The sequence below is a fragment of the Hesperophylax consimilis genome, chromosome 7 (assembly GCF_061612785.1).
Source record: "Hesperophylax consimilis isolate HC1 chromosome 7, BYU_Hcon_1.0, whole genome shotgun sequence".
Lineage (NCBI taxonomy): Eukaryota > Metazoa > Arthropoda > Insecta > Trichoptera > Limnephilidae > Hesperophylax > Hesperophylax consimilis.
In genome coordinates, this window is record NC_142842.1 from 17,677,063 (window position 1) to 17,698,673 (window position 21,611).

A 21,611-nucleotide genomic window follows, 5' to 3' on the forward strand; every position below is an offset into this window, starting at 1 on the left:
ATTATATCATCTCATTACCGTTTTACTTTGCCAGGTCTCATAACATATAAATAGTTTGGTCAAGTCGTAAAAATGTTTAGATTTGCTTTATCAATGCAAAAGAACTTGGTCCGCTTGAACAATAGTCTTGTAGAGGAGTACTACAACAAACTCGCTTCACGAAAAACGGTTACATAGAAGCAATGCAAGATGAAAGCCTTCTAGGAATTGTGGAAAGCAAATTATGTTTTTTTCGATTAAAATTACAAGATTCTTGTAAGCTTGATGTGTAACCTAAGTGTCGAAGAGACTCCACTGCAGGTGTAGAAGTTTGTTAGTTTTATGTGTCAGCCACGGGAGCTGGTCCAGTAGTTCCGGTGGTGGTGGAGACGGTGTCCATATCCGGTTCCCGGACACCCAGCCACGGCACTCGCTTCTCGAGCTCTTGGCTGGAAAAATTACAAACACTTTTTACTGAAAGCTTTATCACTTTGCTGCAACTTTCACAGAGGTGAAGCTTCACACGAATGAATTCGGAAGTCGTGAACTTTATTGCTTGGTTCATTAGCCAAAAAGACACAACTAGACACCACCCACTGAAATTTCTATTAAACTGCTAAAATATATAAGTTTTGATACACACTTAGATTACTATTTAATTAATATTATCGAGCAAAATTACTAACTTCGTTGTTGGAGTATTACGACAAGTGATACAGTAGGTTCCTAACGACAATCAGAAACTGATAAAATTTTAATTTATGACGAATTTCGTGATCTATCAAGTTTATTTACGGTGTTCATTCGAAAGGTTAATTTCTGATCATCTTTAATAATACTAATAATAATTGGATAACTAATAGAGCGCCGTTTTTGTGAAAAATCACCTCAAAGGTCCAGTACAAATATGACTTCCTAGACTCTATTTAATTATTTACAGATACATAAAAAATACCTTCGTGGCAGGTAACTTAAGACGAAATAATACTCTAAAATAAAGTAGGAATCTGTACGGCGTAAGTGAAGAAACCATATCACACAAATATATGATGCGTGGCCCTAGTCCTTTGGACAGACCTGCGGTTGAATTTGCCCTAACACATCTTTAAAATAAAGTGAGAATCTTTCACATAAGATGTTGTGTCGGCAAAAACATTCGGCGCGCGTCCAGGCGTAATGGATGTAGGTCCGTCCGAAATCCGGGTCGAATTTGCCCTATCAGGCATAGAAAATTGATCTTTCCGTGGGATTTATTTGAATTATTTCTGATGAACGTATTACTAAAATCTCAGATATTTCTAGAGGAATCCCCCGGGAAGATAAAACATTTTTTAATAAAATTTTCAAACCGTTTTACATAAAATATTTTAAGGTAAGTACTGTTTTTATTAATTTTAAATATGAATAACTTGCATCCGTAGGGATCGCTCTAAAAATATATATTATCGTTACGAATTCGTCAGAATTAATTAAAATGTGAACCCCGGTTGTTAGAAACCTTGAGAAAAACATACTGTTATTCAAAAGTTAGACACGTTTTTCCACTATTTAAATCTATTGTTACTTTGAGTTAGTCCACTACAGAGTTGTTTTAGTAATATTATAATTTATATAAAAACTTATTCATTAGGTATATTTTGAAGCTGAAGATAAATGTAATGCAATCCGATATTTCGGATTATTACAAGCATCATTAACATAGGATAATTACATAATTACCAATATATCTAGTTCTCAAACTGTTCATTTTGGGAGGAATATCTCTAGAACGATGTATAATTTTTTCAACATCTCGTTACAAGTGGAACAAGGTTATGAATGATTAATGTTTATAGTGATTTTAGTCATATTATTATTATTAACTAGCTGACGGGTACCCGGCGTTGGTCGACTTTTCTCTCTTTTCTTTCTTCTCTCTACTTTCAATAAATATAATGTGCATGTATTATATATATGAATCTTCCGGAAGAAATTCTCTAAATGATAGTGAAAAACCTCTGTTGTATATTTTAGAAGAGCTAAGTGCACAAACCGACTGACGCGGATGGTGACTTTATTTAATTATTTAGAAATTTGTCGAGAACACATGATATTTTTTTTCACTTATTTCATTTTTTGACCGTTATCAGTTTCAGGTTATTATAGACATCTTAAAACTGGCACCATTATTTCTTAAACTATGGTTTGTAGACAATTGGGTGAAGAGGGTGAACAAGGATGGTATACAATGATTTTACTACAATTTTATAGATTTTTACCATCTTCGTTGCTACGTGGTGTTTCACAGCTGAATTTCCAATTATTTGGTTACTACCAGCAGACATATTTATTGTTTTTACACATTAATTTACCATTTATTTTTTGAAGATACATTAAGGAAAAATTGTGCCAGATGGCCATAATAAGCTGAAACCGGTAACGGTGAAAAATAAATTGGGTGTAAAAAAGTTTAAAATTGTTTCAATATATCATTAATTTGTCTAGGTTTTGTCATTGTCTTGTTTTTATTTATTTACATGTGTTCTTCATAAAACGGTTATGCATCAATATACTGCAGAAAAGATTTGAGGTATATTTGAAGTATAAGAGGTAAGATTTGAATTATAAAATATTATGGGACAGTTTTACTATTTTGTGAAATAAGTCAAAAGATAGTTGCCGAACTGTCTGTAAGTCAATGGCCTAAGTAATGTCAACATAATTAATTATTTGTAAGTTAGATGCTATACTAACCGGTATCTTGGATGGTTGATGGCATAAATCCACGGGTCGACGCAGGAAACTATTTTGGCGCACAAGGCCGGAAGCATGGTAGTAACTGGTGTCAACATTGCTCTGGAATAATCATCTCAGGGTTGTAAATACAGACACGTTACTATTACAGAGTTTTCCAATAAGAGGTATTATTTTGAATAGCCCGCTATTTCGGTAGATGTTACTTTTGAAGCTGTCATTTTTGACATTTGACAATAAGAAACCACGCCATTAATACAAATGGAACAATACAAGCTTCAAAAACGCATTGAAGTTATTAAAATTCACTTGAGTGAATCAAATGCAAATCATCTTGAGTGATGAGGCCTATTTCCACCTCGGTGGCTTCGTCAACAAGCAAAATTGTCGCATCTGGGGCTCGGAAAATCCAAGAGTTATTGTTGAAAAGCCTCTTTATCTTCAACGTGTAACTGTTTGGTGCGGGTTATGGTCCAGCAAAGTCATTGGACCTTACTTTTTCGAAAATGAGGCTGGAGCAACAGTTACGGTGAATGGATTGCGCTATCGAGAGATGATTCATGATTTTTTATGGCCGAAATTGGATGGTATTGATCTGGACAACGTTTACTTTCAACAAGACGGCGCTATGTGCCACACAAGCAACAAAACCATTGATCTTTTACGATTAAATATCAAAAAAACACCTCTTATTGGAAAATCCTGTAGTTATTCTACCGCTGAGGGCTCCGTTGTAACCTCTCTTTCTGTTACAAGAGTGGTTTATTAGAAAGATGAAGAGGATGTCGTAACGGAGCCGCCAGCGTATATATTATTAATTCATAAATAGGTAATCCATAAAAGTCAGTCAACAGATCAAAGCTTTCTGGAGTTCGATCCTTAGATGTGTCGGATGTTTTTGTTATGAAATAAATAAGCGAAAGTTTTACTGCTTCCCGTATTACTGTTTTTGTATAGCGGCACTCACGTGTTGTTTATTCAGTTAAGTATTCATTTTGATGTATTTGAAATGACTGAACGTTTTTAGCACATTTGAATAAATATTACAAAAACACACTATCTCACTACCAAATTTAATATTGAAAATTAGATTTTAAATTATAGTCACGATTCTAAAACAATTTATTTTTCACTTTGGAAATTTCTTGGACAGTAATGCAGTGCGTTAAAAAGTTAATCCTAGCACACTGCATACTGTAGTGCACCTCAAGGTAGCCATAATTTCACTGTATTAAATGTTTTTGTGTTTAATTCGTAGAACTCCATTTAATTTTTTAATATTTTTATTTATTGTAAAATTACAATTTGGAAGGCGGGTATGGGTAACGCCGACCCGGAAACTATATATTGCATAACATATGTTTGGTGACTTAGCAGGCGTGCCCGGGAACATGGGGTGAGGTTTATCTAGGCCTTGGCGGCGGATGAGTTTTCCCACCTACTACGTGGGCCGGATCAGGAGATACTGGTTGTGATGAAAGGCTTTAAATCACAGTGAGAGAAAAACAGATAAACCATAGCTGCAAGAAAATATGCAAATTATTTATGAAAACGGACATGCTAACGACATCTGGCGGAGAAAGAATTGATCCAGCTTGCTTGCGGTAGGCTCCTGTAATAGTTGAAATTATATCGAGGTTCTAAGACGAAAGCAGAGAGGTCGTAAAATCGTCTAGGACTAGACAGGGCTTCCCCTTTTCTAGGCCTAAAAATAAACAATGAAGGTTGTCAACCAATAGATCTAAACAAAGAGCTATAAAAATTTTGAGTAACCAATCAGTGAACGAAGGGGGGTGTGTCTACGAAAGACAAAGGATTGAACCTTGGACCCGACATTAAAAAAGATAATTAATTGCATTTCCGTTCCCACAAAAATTAGAGGTGAACGCACTATGGCATAAACACTGACGTTCAAGGCGACAAACTCCTGGAAATGTTTACAATAACCGAGACATTTAGGTGATGGCGAACCGTTGAAATCGAGTGCTTTGAAGATTTTACAAATTGAAAAACACACGCACGAAAATGCAATGGAAAATTTATAAACGTGATAGTATAAAAAGGGACGGGAAAAGCGAAGGAAAGTTACTGGCGGAATTTCAACTGTAGTGCAATTATTTATGATAGAAGGAGGGTGTCATGTTCGATAAAATTCGTACTAAAGAGAGGAGTGAGTGTTGGAAACAATGGAAATTAATCGTTATCAATTTAAGATGAAACGGACATATTGGTAAATCAATTTTGAATGAAAAATCTCGCAAAAAAAATACACTTTTAGAAAAGTGCGGCGATCGAATGGAAGGATAGTACAGGGATTTTGGACTGCTACGAAGGTTCTAGGAAAATGAAAATTGAGTATTAGAAGAAGACAGTAAAATTAAACATATATCGATAGATTAGATTCAGGAAAAGTAGACATTTTCATGATTATTAGGTTAGATATATATTAGAGTTACCCAATATTACGGAGGGATCGAAACAAGACAAAAGGTTGGCGGTCTCATGTATATTTTGAAGGGTAAACAATCGAAATCCGAACATGATTTTTATTTACGTTAAGGTAATAAACGATTAGAAAAGCGATTAACTTTAACGTGGACCTTATGGAAGTATTTAGATTAGTCAAAAGAGATAAAAATTAATAGGTTTGAAATTAAACTAAATTTACGAGTCTGGTACCAAAATTTTAAACGTAAACAGGTGTCCAGACATATAATTTATGTGAAATCTTGTAAGTGAGGGATGGAGGATGGGGCGGAGATTGGATCAGGCAATAAAAGTGACAGATATCCCAGAGTCAAATTAGGTATATCTCCCATAGAAGTGTGGAAAACTATATATTAATTTATAATAAATGAAGTATGAAATTTCCCAGCAGACCACACACATCGGGAAAAATGGAGAAAAGATAAAAGGAAGGTAAAGAACGGAGATAAAGAATAATCCAAGTGGAGAAAAGCGATACAATTCGAATTTATCCGTGAAATTAATAAATACGACTTGGAAAATGAGTAATTATAAGAGTTATGAGAAATGACATAAGAATCAAGAAGAAATTGTGCAAGAAAACGTCGCGGATAAAAGAAAATCCAAGAAGATAAGGAAAAATTCAAATCTGCGGCATTAAGAGAGAAAGTACTGGTGAAAATGGAAAAGCCCATATAAGGAACAATAAAATTAAGTAGAATTTAAACAAATCGAAATTCAAAAATGCGTAGTAAAGATTTCGACATGGATTTAAACAATTTTCGCACGAGATGCATAAAATTGAGATCTGTATATATTTTATTGAGGACGGACCTATCGCGAATTGAGAAAAAAAAGGAACGCAAAATCATGAGATTCTAACTACATTTTTGTATGAACAGAGGACAAAGGGAGCTTGGGCGATTAACACAGACTTACCCGATTCGGACCCTATCGACTTAGATTTGTGAGATAAAAACTAACTACCGCCCAGAGCCGGAAAGCAGAACATCTTATGGGAGCACATTCGATATTGATGGAAGGGGTGTTTGGATTTACGAGTTGATAGGAGATAGAATTAAGCATCAAGAGACATTCAGATACGTCTTTTGGAACCTGAGAGGGGTATAAAAGATGGAACTCATCACTCAGGAGGACAGTCAGTCGAGATTTTGAAAACGGAGTTTACGTCGCAGTACTACGTCTTTGGTAGGATTAACAGTGAAAAATATTTAAGTGTTAAATTCTGAACAAGTCCCTGGACTTAGGAAAATTTTGTGGAAAGTGCAAGTGCTAGAGTCAGTGAAATTTAATAAATCAGTTTAATTTGGTTAAACAGTGAAAATAAATATAATTTAAACTCAGTGCTTAAAAGTGTTAAGTGAAGTGCAAAAAGTGAATTGTGAATTAATTAAAAATTTAAAAATAATTATTTCATTCAAAGTGAAAACATTCAAATTAAATTTAAGAGTTTGTTATCGTTAATCTAAAGTGAACGTGATCGCGTATTGATATTTAAAAATAGATTATAATTTAACGTCAATTTGGTTAAAAAATAATAATAATAGTAATAAATACTTCATCTTAGGTTAAAAGAAACACAAAAACAAAAAAAAAAGGATTCGATAATAATAAACGTTTAAACCTTTGTTCTAAAATTAACAGTTAGAAAAAATTTAATTTATTAATAGTCGAGTAAATTAAAAGTTTGCCCAATTTGGAATAAATTTTCTTATCAATTTAGATAAAAAGAAATTTAGAATTAATAAATTGTTCAATTAAAATCCATCGTGCGTATAGCGACAGAGTTAAAAGTGTTTGTCGTTTTAACCGGAATTTTAATCATCAGTCTATCATTTCGAAAAAGAATTTGAAACAGCTATCATTCAAAAGCCTAAACTAGAAAGGTGTTATTAAATCAACGGGTTTTCTGAATTAGAATTTCGTTCGGAAGAAAAATTAAATATCAGCTAATTTATACGATTCAAGCGAGAATAAAATATTAAATAGGAATAAATAGTCGAAAAGATTTATTTTGAAATTAGTTGAAAAATACAATTAATTAGGTAGGATTTCTTCATCAAGGTTGTTGTGTACTACCCGACCGGAAATACCTTGACGTGGGTGAGTTTTCCTTTTATAAATAATTTTCAGGTCCCAGGAGACACAGAAGGGCTGTGAAGTGGAAGTATATCAATTGAATATTAAATTAAAACAACAAAACAAAGAATTACACATTAATATATGTATATTGTATATTTGTATATATATTTATAAATATAAAATAAAATATTGTATATAAAGAATATATATATGAGTAATGTAATTATATATATGTATTTTATTTATTAATCGAAACATCGAAATGGTAGCGATTTTTAATACCTACCCGAGGACATATCTATATTATTGGAAAAGAAAATATGTATTTATTAATATTCCAGACTATGTAGAATCATATATTTTATATTTATTTATTAATATATGTACTCTTTTTTAACATATTTTGACAATAGAGATCTGTGTACTTAAATATATATTTATATTTATTCTTCAATTAAACCTAGTAAGTTTACTAAATTCGAAAAATGAAATAAATAGTTTAACTTCAATAAAAGATTTAAAAATATTTTAATAAATAGTGCGCAATAAAAGTAAAGAGGCACAAATGACTTCTAAGGAATTTTAAAATAAACAAATCTCACATTTAGGTTAGTGTGTCAGGAGATGTTTATATTATTTGTTTACAAAACAAAGGATCACTGGAGAATTGGGTCAACCGCATAGTTTGGAAACGACTTTGGCCATAATTAGTTAGTCACAAAGGATTTTATTAATTACCCGAAACAGCTGGAAGATGCGTGTTCTCAAATACTTATCAATCACAAACGACAATTGAAAAATCACGGGTTAGCCAGATTTACATCAAAAAATTACATAAAACATTTAAATATCATTGATTAGATAGTCGCATAGATTTTTATTAGTTATCTGAACCAGCTGGAAGCTGCGTGCGCTCAAATACCTATCAATCACAAACGACAATTGAAAAATCACGGGTTAGGAAGATTTATATCGAATAATTATACGAAACATTTGAATATTATTGATTGGGTGCTCATACAAAACCCCATCAGTTGCCTGAGATATTTGAGGGTCGAGTACTCTCTAATGTGGCAATCAACTACTTGAAACAATTGGAAAATCACGGGATAGGATGAACAAAAATTAATGTTGAACCCTGGAGGTAAAATTTAAAACAAATACAGTGCATCAATAGGAGGCAGTGGTCGCTCCTATAACAAGACCATTAACCAAATCCAATAGAGATGGCGATTCTCTTAAATAAAAACGTCAAAACCAAACAAACAAAAGCCTGGAGTTCGATAGCTCTCCAAAACAAACTATCAAATATGATCTTATTTTACTAGTATTTATTAGTATAACCTTATTCTTACGTATATATTCGGTTACCAGACCTAGAGCTTCGCAGAGTTCTTGGCGCGAGATCCGAGCTCGGGATGCGAGGTAGATAGCCTCGTATTGCGAGTTATAAACCTTTCCCAAACTGTATGTATACATATATTTATTCGTATGTACTGTCTATTGGAGGATGCGGACCTGCATACAGCTTGCATTTTAGGTCCTATGGACTACTCTCGCATCTTCTCTTAGACGTGGAATGAGGATTCACGACCCGTAAGTCCACACCAACCGTGAGTATATGATTGTATATAGGACGAAACCGGTTCGCCCTAAGTAAATTGTAGTCCAAGGAGGTGTCGGAATTTGGGGGTATCGGGACCCGGGGGGAAACTTGAATGCAGTACATGATGACGTGGAAGGCTTCTTGGGACACGATAACTTAGGTATCAATCAAGGAGCCGTGTCAAAGGATTGTGCAAATTTCTAGTCCACTCCCGATCATCTCGTTTACTTGATGGAGGATTGGAGCCAAATTATGCCAGCAAATGGGCTATTCCGAGTTCGTCAAATATGCAATTAACTAATTACATTAACCTACTAAATCAATCTTTACATGTACCTTATAGCAGCAGAATCATAAAGGAGTGGTGCCACACGGACACAAAAGTTCACCAAAATCAAATTTACTAACAATTAACCATTTGAGTTATATTTAATTACCTGTCCAAATAAACATGTATAATATCTTTTATCAGCGTTTAACTACGACTTTGTTAGGGTGCAGGGAATCAGAATAATTACATTAGGAAAGTTAGCTCATTCAGGGAATTCATTTAAGTCTAGGTTTGCAATGGAAAGACCAATTAAATTGTTTAACTCAACACCTCGATCAGAACCAAGGGGGTTACCACAAAAATGAAAGTAATTAAAATCCTATATCATAAATCAAAAAAATTACACAACGTTTGATGGAATTTAATTACAATATAAATACGGGTATATTTGCGTTCAAGATCGTAAATAACGTATTAATTAGTTAAGTACATATGTCTATAAAGATATATAGTACAAGAGAGCTTTAAGTAGCTTTCTGTAGATATCAAAGAAGAGGGTCCAATTTTCATGGAGGCTTATGTGTTGTAGGGGAGGAATTTTCCATCCCAGCGAACACATATGCAAAGCCTTAGAAAAAAAAAAAAAATTAAACATCGGTCATAGCCAAGAGAGAAGAAAATTCTATATTGTTTGAAACAAAAAGGAATTATATAAAATTACTCTCACACCCAAAAAGGTGAGACATTACAACTGAATAGCCGTGACCAGGAGGTCAGAGGTCATATAAGTCTTTGAGAGAAAAAAAACAAAGTTATTGGTCAACCTATTGCAAAAACGGAGAAAATAATAATAATAAATAGGACGAAATTAATTAAGGAGTTAACAAAACAAAAAAATTTATCAGAAAAGTGCGACATTACATAAATATACAGTAAAATTTAAAAATAATAATAGATTAACGTAAACAAACAATAATCCAAAAAGAAAGTGTTAACGAATAAATCTTATAATACAAAAAGTGTCCTTATAAATAAAAATGTGTTAATTCAAATGACCGTGAACTTTAGAGTCAATAAAAATACCTTTCATACGATAATATAAACAATAAGAAATGATATGTAGGTTAATGATGTCATTCACTCGAGAGGAATGCGTTCCGTAAACAAAAACATTGTTTATGTTTTGGGTTCACCGAACGAATTGGAATGTTGATATGAAGCAAGTTTAATAAACACACAAACCCGAAAAACATCGAACTTATTGGGACAACAAAGAACATCTAAAAATTGATAAGATAAACATCGAGATTTTAAAAGTCGGAAACATCGTTGAATAATACGTATCACTCCGAGGAACAAAAAATTAAATAACAAACGTCGAGATTAAATAAACAATGACACAAAACGAGATAGCTGGAACAAATATAACATGAACATTGCATTTGGATATCGTGAAGTATTAACGTAAACAATTATTGTTTATCTATATCCGAAAATACAGATCAGCGGCGGGCCGTGGTACTTAACAAATTATTCACAAAGTCAGGAAAAGAAATTATTATTTCATCGTTAGACATTCGACAGAATTATTAGAAGGATAGAAAGGTTTAGAGAAATTAAATTGATTAATGTTTTGCAACACCCAATGTACCTTACTAGATATCATTGGTTTTGCAAAAATAATAATTACGAAAAATATAAAATTGATTAATATCAATTGATTAAAAAAAAAAAAAAATTTTTTTTTTTTTGATTAACATCAATATCATTATAAAACAAAAGAAAAATAATTATTTTGAGATGTTGGGGTGTAATATATTAGGATCATGTTATAACATAATAAATGGCGGAAATATTACACCCATATCATGTGATAGATAGATCTATAATAACAATAATATCAAAATAGAAAAGTGTAATTGTATTACATCATAGTTAATCATTAGGACCACGTGTTAGATTCAAATGGTCGCGCTACGTGCCGCCAATGTAGATACTTGTTGTCAGGATCACAAATCTCGATAATCGGCAGAGACATTAATGAGGGTGAAACATTTGATGTTTTGTTTTGTGAGGTAAGATTAATCTTACATAATATAATTTACCATCTAAACGGGTAAGTTGAAATAACGTAAGATTTACTCATGATAATTTTGTTGACATTCGGATCAGGTTGTTGACTATTAAAACATATTTTAAGACACAGAGAACTCAGTCAATGGATTCGATAAAGAATTCAAGTATAGGCCAAACAAATAAACGTTGTTTTGAAAAGACAAAGTGTTAGTTGAGAATTCGACCTTCAATCTCAAAGAAAAAAATACAATTCAGAGTCGGCTCGAGATTTTAATGTCGTTGACGAATGCTTATGATGGGATATATATATGTGTATATATATACCTATTTAGAGGAAACATCGTGATAGTTATTGGAAAAAAAAAATCATGTTAGGTATTTCAAAATCATAATAGAATTTACAAATTTTGCAAATTGAATATAGATTTGAACTCAACGATAAATAAATATGGCAGAGAAAAGAAAACTCGATGACGAGAAGGTAAGACCCGAAACAGTTCCTTTAGGTGATGAACTCTTCAAACGATCGCGAAAAAGTTCGTTACAAGTCGAGAATTTGAAGGCACGTGAAAATATGGGTCAGTCAGAGGGGGAGGCTAGAACATATTCGGAGATCAAACAAGACGAGGGTATACAAGAGAGTGATGTGAAAGTCATAAACGAACTTGAAATTTTACAGGAACAGCCAGGTGACAAAACACAGAAAAAAATCTAGAAAAAAAAAAAAAACAAAAAAAAAATAGAAAAACGAGAAGAGAAATATTGTTACCAGAGAACGGAAAAATAGAGTAGTGATATTAAAAATATAATTGATCAATAAATAAAATATAAATAAAAGTGAAAAAGTGCTCGCATGCAACAGACTGCGTTACGTAAACAAACGAAAGCAATTAAACACGATTCATTATGACGGGACAGTGAACCCACAAAATAGGACTCATATTGTTTATAAAACTAACCCTCGCGCCTTTGAGAATATAAACAAAGTAAGAAATTTACGACTTGGATTCAACGCGAAGGAATTTTAAACGTAAACCAACTTGGTCCTTTATGAACGAACGGGTGACACATTAAGATAAACAAAGCGAAAAAGGATAAGATAAAAGTGATATTCAGATGAAACGAAGGATAACGTAAATAATCCTTATAGATAAGGATAAACATTGGATAAAGATAAAAGATAAATTATGATTTATCTAACGGGATAAAAGTGTTAGGATTTGCGGACACTTATTATGAAATACAAACATCGGAGCTTAAATCAAGTATAGATCAAACAAATAAGTGTTGTTTTGAAACAACAAGAGTGTTAGTTGTGATTTCAACTTTCAATTTCAAAGAAAAATTACAATTCAGACGGCACCGAGATAAGCCACTTGACAGTGAATGAAAATAAATAAAATGGTCTAGACAAATAATAAACGGAAGCGCGTAGAATTGGAATTTGCAGCAACTGATAACACGGAGCAGGGGTACTCAACAGTTTGGAATTTGAAAAAAAAAAAATTTTTCATTAAAGAAAAAAAAAAAGATTGAAGAATAAAACGTCAAGAAACGCTTGTTGTGAAGAGGGAGGTCTTAGTCCAACCAGGTTGAGGACCACCTAAACACGCGAGTCGAGGGGCGTGTTTTTCCCAGAAAAAAAAAGAGATTAATTTTGAGTTTATCAAAATCAGAGAAAATTCCATAAAATAATATCTACGCGAAAAGAAAATAGAAAATACAATGTGATTCAAAGTCAAGGTTGTTAACAATCCAAACAGAATGAGGGGGGGGGAGAAAGGGAATAACAGAATGGGAAGAGAGATAGGGAATAACAGAATGAGGGGGGGGGAGAAAGGAAATAACAGAATGGAAAGAGAGATAGGGAATAACAGAATGAGGGGGGGGGAGAAAGGAAATAACAGAATGGAGAGAGAGATAGGGAAGGATAGAGTGAGGTAGAGAAAGGAAATAACAGGAAGTGATGTAGGAAAAGGAATAACTGAACGAGGGGGGGAGAAAAGCTAGACTACATTTTGAACACAATTTCGATGTCTAAAGTAGTATACAACGTTAGCCACAGCAAATTGAGTTCAGAGGGGGGAACTGTGATGAAAGGCTTTAAATCACAGTGAGAGAAAAACAGATAAACCATAGCTGCAAGAAAATATGCAAATTATTTATGAAAACGGACATGCTAACGACATCTGGCGGAGAAAGAATTGATCCAGCTTGCTTGCGGTAGGCTCCTGTAATAGTTGAAATTATATCGAGGTTCTAAGACGAAAGCAGAGAGGTCGTAAAATCGTCTAGGACTAGACAGGGCTTCCCCTTTTCTAGGCCTAAAAATAAACAATGAAGGTTGTCAACCAATAGATCTAAACAAAGAGCTATAAAAATTTTGAGTAACCAATCAGTGAACGAAGGGGGGTGTGTCTACGAAAGACAAAGGATTGAACCTTGGACCCGACATTAAAAAAGATAATTAATTGCATTTCCGTTCCCACAAAAATTAGAGGTGAACGCACTATGGCATAAACACTGACGTTCAAGGCGACAAACTCCTGGAAATGTTTACAATAACCGAGACATTTAGGTGATGGCGAACCGTTGAAATCGAGTGCTTTGAAGATTTTACAAATTGAAAAACACACGCACGAAAATGCAATGGAAAATTTATAAACGTGATAGTATAAAAAGGGACGGGAAAAGCGAAGGAAAGTTACTGGCGGAATTTCAACTGTAGTGCAATTATTTATGATAGAAGGAGGGTGTCATGTTCGATAAAATTCGTACTAAAGAGAGGAGTGAGTGTTGGAAACAATGGAAATTAATCGTTATCAATTTAAGATGAAACGGACATATTGGTAAATCAATTTTGAATGAAAAATCTCGCAAAAAAAATACACTTTTAGAAAAGTGCGGCGATCGAATGGAAGGATAGTACAGGGATTTTGGACTGCTACGAAGGTTCTAGGAAAATGAAAATTGAGTATTAGAAGAAGACAGTAAAATTAAACATATATCGATAGATTAGATTCAGGAAAAGTAGACATTTTCATGATTATTAGGTTAGATATATATTAGAGTTACCCAATATTACGGAGGGATCGAAACAAGACAAAAGGTTGGCGGTCTCATGTATATTTTGAAGGGTAAACAATCGAAATCCGAACATGATTTTTATTTACGTTAAGGTAATAAACGATTAGAAAAGCGATTAACTTTAACGTGGACCTTATGGAAGTATTTAGATTAGTCAAAAGAGATAAAAATTAATAGGTTTGAAATTAAACTAAATTTACGAGTCTGGTACCAAAATTTTAAACGTAAACAGGTGTCCAGACATATAATTTATGTGAAATCTTGTAAGTGAGGGATGGAGGATGGGGCGGAGATTGGATCAGGCAATAAAAGTGACAGATATCCCAGAGTCAAATTAGGTATATCTCCCATAGAAGTGTGGAAAACTATATATTAATTTATAATAAATGAAGTATGAAATTTCCCAGCAGACCACACACATCGGGAAAAATGGAGAAAAGATAAAAGGAAGGTAAAGAACGGAGATAAAGAATAATCCAAGTGGAGAAAAGCGATACAATTCGAATTTATCCGTGAAATTAATAAATACGACTTGGAAAATGAGTAATTATAAGAGTTATGAGAAATGACATAAGAATCAAGAAGAAATTGTGCAAGAAAACGTCGCGGATAAAAGAAAATCCAAGAAGATAAGGAAAAATTCAAATCTGCGGCATTAAGAGAGAAAGTACTGGTGAAAATGGAAAAGCCCATATAAGGAACAATAAAATTAAGTAGAATTTAAACAAATCGAAATTCAAAAATGCGTAGTAAAGATTTCGACATGGATTTAAACAATTTTCGCACGAGATGCATAAAATTGAGATCTGTATATATTTTATTGAGGACGGACCTATCGCGAATTGAGAAAAAAAAGGAACGCAAAATCATGAGATTCTAACTACATTTTTGTATGAACAGAGGACAAAGGGAGCTTGGGCGATTAACACAGACTTACCCGATTCGGACCCTATCGACTTAGATTTGTGAGATAAAAACTAACTACCGCCCAGAGCCGGAAAGCAGAACATCTTATGGGAGCACATTCGATATTGATGGAAGGGGTGTTTGGATTTACGAGTTGATAGGAGATAGAATTAAGCATCAAGAGACATTCAGATACGTCTTTTGGAACCTGAGAGGGGTATAAAAGATGGAACTCATCACTCAGGAGGACAGTCAGTCGAGATTTTGAAAACGGAGTTTACGTCGCAGTACTACGTCTTTGGTAGGATTAACAGTGAAAAATATTTAAGTGTTAAATTCTGAACAAGTCCCTGGACTTAGGAAAATTTTGTGGAAAGTGCAAGTGCTAGAGTCAGTGAAATTTAATAAATCAGTTTAATTTGGTTAAACAGTGAAAATAAATATAATTTAAACTCAGTGCTTAAAAGTGTTAAGTGAAGTGCAAAAAGTGAATTGTGAATTAATTAAAAATTTAAAAATAATTATTTCATTCAAAGTGAAAACATTCAAATTAAATTTAAGAGTTTGTTATCGTTAATCTAAAGTGAACGTGATCGCGTATTGATATTTAAAAATAGATTATAATTTAACGTCAATTTGGTTAAAAAATAATAATAATAGTAATAAATACTTCATCTTAGGTTAAAAGAAACACAAAAACAAAAAAAAAAGGATTCGATAATAATAAACGTTTAAACCTTTGTTCTAAAATTAACAGTTAGAAAAAATTTAATTTATTAATAGTCGAGTAAATTAAAAGTTTGCCCAATTTGGAATAAATTTTCTTATCAATTTAGATAAAAAGAAATTTAGAATTAATAAATTGTTCAATTAAAATCCATCGTGCGTATAGCGACAGAGTTAAAAGTGTTTGTCGTTTTAACCGGAATTTTAATCATCAGTCTATCATTTCGAAAAAGAATTTGAAACAGCTATCATTCAAAAGCCTAAACTAGAAAGGTGTTATTAAATCAACGGGTTTTCTGAATTAGAATTTCGTTCGGAAGAAAAATTAAATATCAGCTAATTTATACGATTCAAGCGAGAATAAAATATTAAATAGGAATAAATAGTCGAAAAGATTTATTTTGAAATTAGTTGAAAAATACAATTAATTAGGTAGGATTTCTTCATCAAGGTTGTTGTGTACTACCCGACCGGAAATACCTTGACGTGGGTGAGTTTTCCTTTTATAAATAATTTTCAGGTCCCAGGAGACACAGAAGGGCTGTGAAGTGGAAGTATATCAATTGAATATTAAATTAAAACAACAAAACAAAGAATTACACATTAATATATGTATATTGTATATTTGTATATATATTTATAAATATAAAATAAAATATTGTATATAAAGAATATATATATGAGTAATGTAATTATATATATGTATTTTATTTATTAATCGAAACATCGAAATGGTAGCGATTTTTAATACCTACCCGAGGACATATCTATATTATTGGAAAAGAAAATATGTATTTATTAATATTCCAGACTATGTAGAATCATATATTTTATATTTATTTATTAATATATGTACTCTTTTTTAACATATTTTGACAATAGAGATCTGTGTACTTAAATATATATTTATATTTATTCTTCAATTAAACCTAGTAAGTTTACTAAATTCGAAAAATGAAATAAATAGTTTAACTTCAATAAAAGATTTAAAAATATTTTAATAAATAGTGCGCAATAAAAGTAAAGAGGCACAAATGACTTCTAAGGAATTTTAAAATAAACAAATCTCACATTTAGGTTAGTGTGTCAGGAGATGTTTATATTATTTGTTTACAAAACAAAGGATCACTGGAGAATTGGGTCAACCGCATAGTTTGGAAACGACTTTGGCCATAATTAGTTAGTCACAAAGGATTTTATTAATTACCCGAAACAGCTGGAAGATGCGTGTTCTCAAATACTTATCAATCACAAACGACAATTGAAAAATCACGGGTTAGCCAGATTTACATCAAAAAATTACATAAAACATTTAAATATCATTGATTAGATAGTCGCATAGATTTTTATTAGTTATCTGAACCAGCTGGAAGCTGCGTGCGCTCAAATACCTATCAATCACAAACGACAATTGAAAAATCACGGGTTAGGAAGATTTATATCGAATAATTATACGAAACATTTGAATATTATTGATTGGGTGCTCATACAAAACCCCATCAGTTGCCTGAGATATTTGAGGGTCGAGTACTCTCTAATGTGGCAATCAACTACTTGAAACAATTGGAAAATCACGGGATAGGATGAACAAAAATTAATGTTGAACCCTGGAGGTAAAATTTAAAACAAATACAGTGCATCAATAGGAGGCAGTGGTCGCTCCTATAACAAGACCATTAACCAAATCCAATAGAGATGGCGATTCTCTTAAATAAAAACGTCAAAACCAAACAAACAAAAGCCTGGAGTTCGATAGCTCTCCAAAACAAACTATCAAATATGATCTTATTTTACTAGTATTTATTAGTATAACCTTATTCTTACGTATATATTCGGTTACCAGACCTAGAGCTTCGCAGAGTTCTTGGCGCGAGATCCGAGCTCGGGATGCGAGGTAGATAGCCTCGTATTGCGAGTTATAAACCTTTCCCAAACTGTATGTATACATATATTTATTCGTATGTACTGTCTATTGGAGGATGCGGACCTGCATACAGCTTGCATTTTAGGTCCTATGGACTACTCTCGCATCTTCTCTTAGACGTGGAATGAGGATTCACGACCCGTAAGTCCACACCAACCGTGAGTATATGATTGTATATAGGACGAAACCGGTTCGCCCTAAGTAAATTGTAGTCCAAGGAGGTGTCGGAATTTGGGGGTATCGGGACCCGGGGGGAAACTTGAATGCAGTACATGATGACGTGGAAGGCTTCTTGGGACACGATAACTTAGGTATCAATCAAGGAGCCGTGTCAAAGGATTGTGCAAATTTCTAGTCCACTCCCGATCATCTCGTTTACTTGATGGAGGATTGGAGCCAAATTATGCCAGCAAATGGGCTATTCCGAGTTCGTCAAATATGCAATTAACTAATTACATTAACCTACTAAATCAATCTTTACATGTACCTTATAGCAGCAGAATCATAAAGGAGTGGTGCCACACGGACACAAAAGTTCACCAAAATCAAATTTACTAACAATTAACCATTTGAGTTATATTTAATTACCTGTCCAAATAAACATGTATAATATCTTTTATCAGCGTTTAACTACGACTTTGTTAGGGTGCAGGGAATCAGAATAATTACATTAGGAAAGTTAGCTCATTCAGGGAATTCATTTAAGTCTAGGTTTGCAATGGAAAGACCAATTAAATTGTTTAACTCAACACCTCGATCAGAACCAAGGGGGTTACCACAAAAATGAAAGTAATTAAAATCCTATATCATAAATCAAAAAAATTACACAACGTTTGATGGAATTTAATTACAATATAAATACGGGTATATTTGCGTTCAAGATCGTAAATAACGTATTAATTAGTTAAGTACATATGTCTATAAAGATATATAGTACAAGAGAGCTTTAAGTAGCTTTCTGTAGATATCAAAGAAGAGGGTCCAATTTTCATGGAGGCTTATGTGTTGTAGGGGAGGAATTTTCCATCCCAGCGAACACATATGCAAAGCCTTAGAAAAAAAAAAAAATTAAACATCGGTCATAGCCAAGAGAGAAGAAAATTCTATATTGTTTGAAACAAAAAGGAATTATATAAAATTACTCTCACACCCAAAAAGGTGAGACATTACATGGTTAAGGGAGATCTTTTGAACTCTCCCGCCCGAGAGGGATATTTTTATACTTCCATTACTTCTGGACACATTGACCCCAGATTCTTACCCACCCCTCATATCACTTCCTCTCCTTCCTTTCCTTAAAAAACCATCCAAAAAGACAATATGACATAGGCCTTGAGGGATATTTTTCCTCAGGGCCTTCTGTGTGGAGCTAATAATACTTTTCCCCGTGAAAATCTGAAATCATAATCAAATGGATAAGATATTTTTGTACCTATCTCCGAAAGCTCCAATCATAGCCACGATAGCGTAGGGTGTCCATGCGCAGATAAAGAGAAAAAATATAGTAAAGGCCACTTTAGCAATCCTTATCTCAACACTCTTCTGGTTGTCCTGGTTAGCCACCAAGGACTTCACGTTCATCTTCTTGGCTTGATCCTTGAGCATTTTTTCATGGGCACGAACCTTAAAACACAAGAAATATTTCACTTATTAACCTGATAAACATCGCTGCATCATGTGTGAAATTTTGGTAACCGGGCAACAAAGGACATTGGTAATTCAACACACCTCGATACACTCTTGAAAAGTGTTATGAAGTCATGAATATTGATGAAAAAACTAGGTTAAATAGGTTTCACAGGGTTAGGTTTACAGGAATTTTTTTCATAACTTTTATTGATTTGATATCACTTTTCAAAGGTGTGTTAAATTGCCACTGCCCCGAGTTGCAATGGAACCGAGATTTTGACAGCGTGTCACATACTCGATTGATTATGTCTTTTAAGTTTCCTATTCGAAAAAGTCGAAATGTTATCGTCAATAGTTAGTTATTTTGGCATTCTGTTTTTCATTATAATACCGACCTCTTCAAGATTGTATCAATAAAAATTTGTTTGTGTACGAAAATTATGCCTTTGAAGAAAAAAAACTTGGTATATCCATATTACGTAGATGAAATTCAATAAAATGGATTATTCAGCACTATTCACTGATTAAGTGGCATTACATTGTAACATGTACGTTAGAATGGTTTCAACCACATGACATAATACGTTTTGATTTTAATATTGTTACGGCTATGTCGCAAGAAGGGACAATGATCGATAGTACCAATTAACTCACCAGCGAAAAATAATGAAAAACCAGTCAAAGAAGGACTCAGATGGCAGACTTTCAAAAAGGGTTTTTGTGGGGTGCAAATATTATAATTCACATAACTCTTATCAATCAATAATATTCGATTATTTTACAAGCAATAATTATTCGCCTGAAACACTTATCCACATTGAAAAATCTCCTGATAAAAGATACATGACGCCAACGGGACTCGAACCCGTGTCCCTTAGATTTCTGGTCGACAGCTCTGACCACTGAGCTATGGCGGCTTATCTCTTATCCGCGAAATAATTCAATATATACTAGTGTTTCATTCAACAATTAAATGTAACAAGCAGTAATTGTTGAATGAAACACTAGTATATATTGAATTATTTCGCGGATAAGAGATAAGCCGCCATAGCTCAGTGGTCAGAGCTGTCGACCGGAAATCTAAGGGACACGGGTTCGAGTCCCGTTGGCGTCATGTATCTTTTATCAGGAGATTTTTCAATGTGAATGAGTGTTTCAGGCGAATAATTATTGCTTGTAAAATAATTGTTACCCTTTGTGCTATGCATAAAAAATCTTGTCTTAAACATTAGTTTACCAAAAAAATAATAATTAATAATATTCGAGCTTACGAGAATCATATAATATTAATCAAAATGTATGAATTGAATTATGGGTCCCATATTAGTAATATTAGAACAAACACACGTAGAAAAAAGTGATGAAATTAAAAATCTCTTAAAATTATTGGTTTCCTGATAAAATTTTAGTACGTTCGTAAAAGGTTCCATAATAACTCAACACAGTGACAATTCAAACACTTTTAAAAAGTGATATAAAATCATTAGAAATGATGAAAAATTTATTTTTTCAACCTAACCTAACCTAACCTACATAACCCAGTTAATAAAGTTTTTGTTTCATCACTGTCCATCACTTTATATAACTTTTTAAAGATGTGATGAATTATCATTGTGATGATTTATCCGGTTACATTCGTAAAAATATCGGAACACGTGTTCATTCACCTGCGGTTTATCTTGATAATGTATAATGACGAAATGCGAAATTTTTTGGATTTTTATGAACACATGTTACAGTGTTAACACGAAATCGTGATAATAAATCGGTATTTTACTAAAAGTTTTTCAGGAAACCTATCGATTCATTCGTTAAGGGCCTGCAATCCTGTTTTTAACTGGATTACGAATAATTTGAGAAATTATTAATAAATTAGAAATATTTTTCATCAGTAATTTTTCTCCGTCTACAGTGACCGTAAAATTTGAGACAGGTGTGATAATTACATCATGTCAGAAGGTCAGACCTCAACATTAGGCAGCTTTTACTTCTTCAGCAAACTGATTTCTGGCATAAGGTCAAAATTCATTTAGTAATGTTCAAACTGTATTCATATTATGAATACGTAGAGGGTAGGTACATATGTTGAAATTTGTGCTGCTCTA

General features: G+C 33.1%; 1 protein-coding gene across 1 annotated transcript in view; it reads right to left on the reverse strand.

The window, feature by feature from the left end:
• Positions 1–319: 319 nt before the first annotated feature.
• The window catches only part of Rh5 (Rhodopsin 5), a 32,591-nt gene continuing 11,299 nt past the window's right edge, over positions 320–21,611 (reverse strand). The window contains exons 6-8 of the mRNA XM_089633574.1: positions 19,310–19,500; positions 2,713–2,814; positions 320–428 (exon numbers count right to left, since the gene is read on the reverse strand). Of these exons, the coding sequence (XP_089489700.1) occupies positions 320–428; positions 2,713–2,814; positions 19,310–19,500 (402 nt within the window). The remainder of the gene's footprint in view (positions 429–2,712; positions 2,815–19,309; positions 19,501–21,611) is intronic.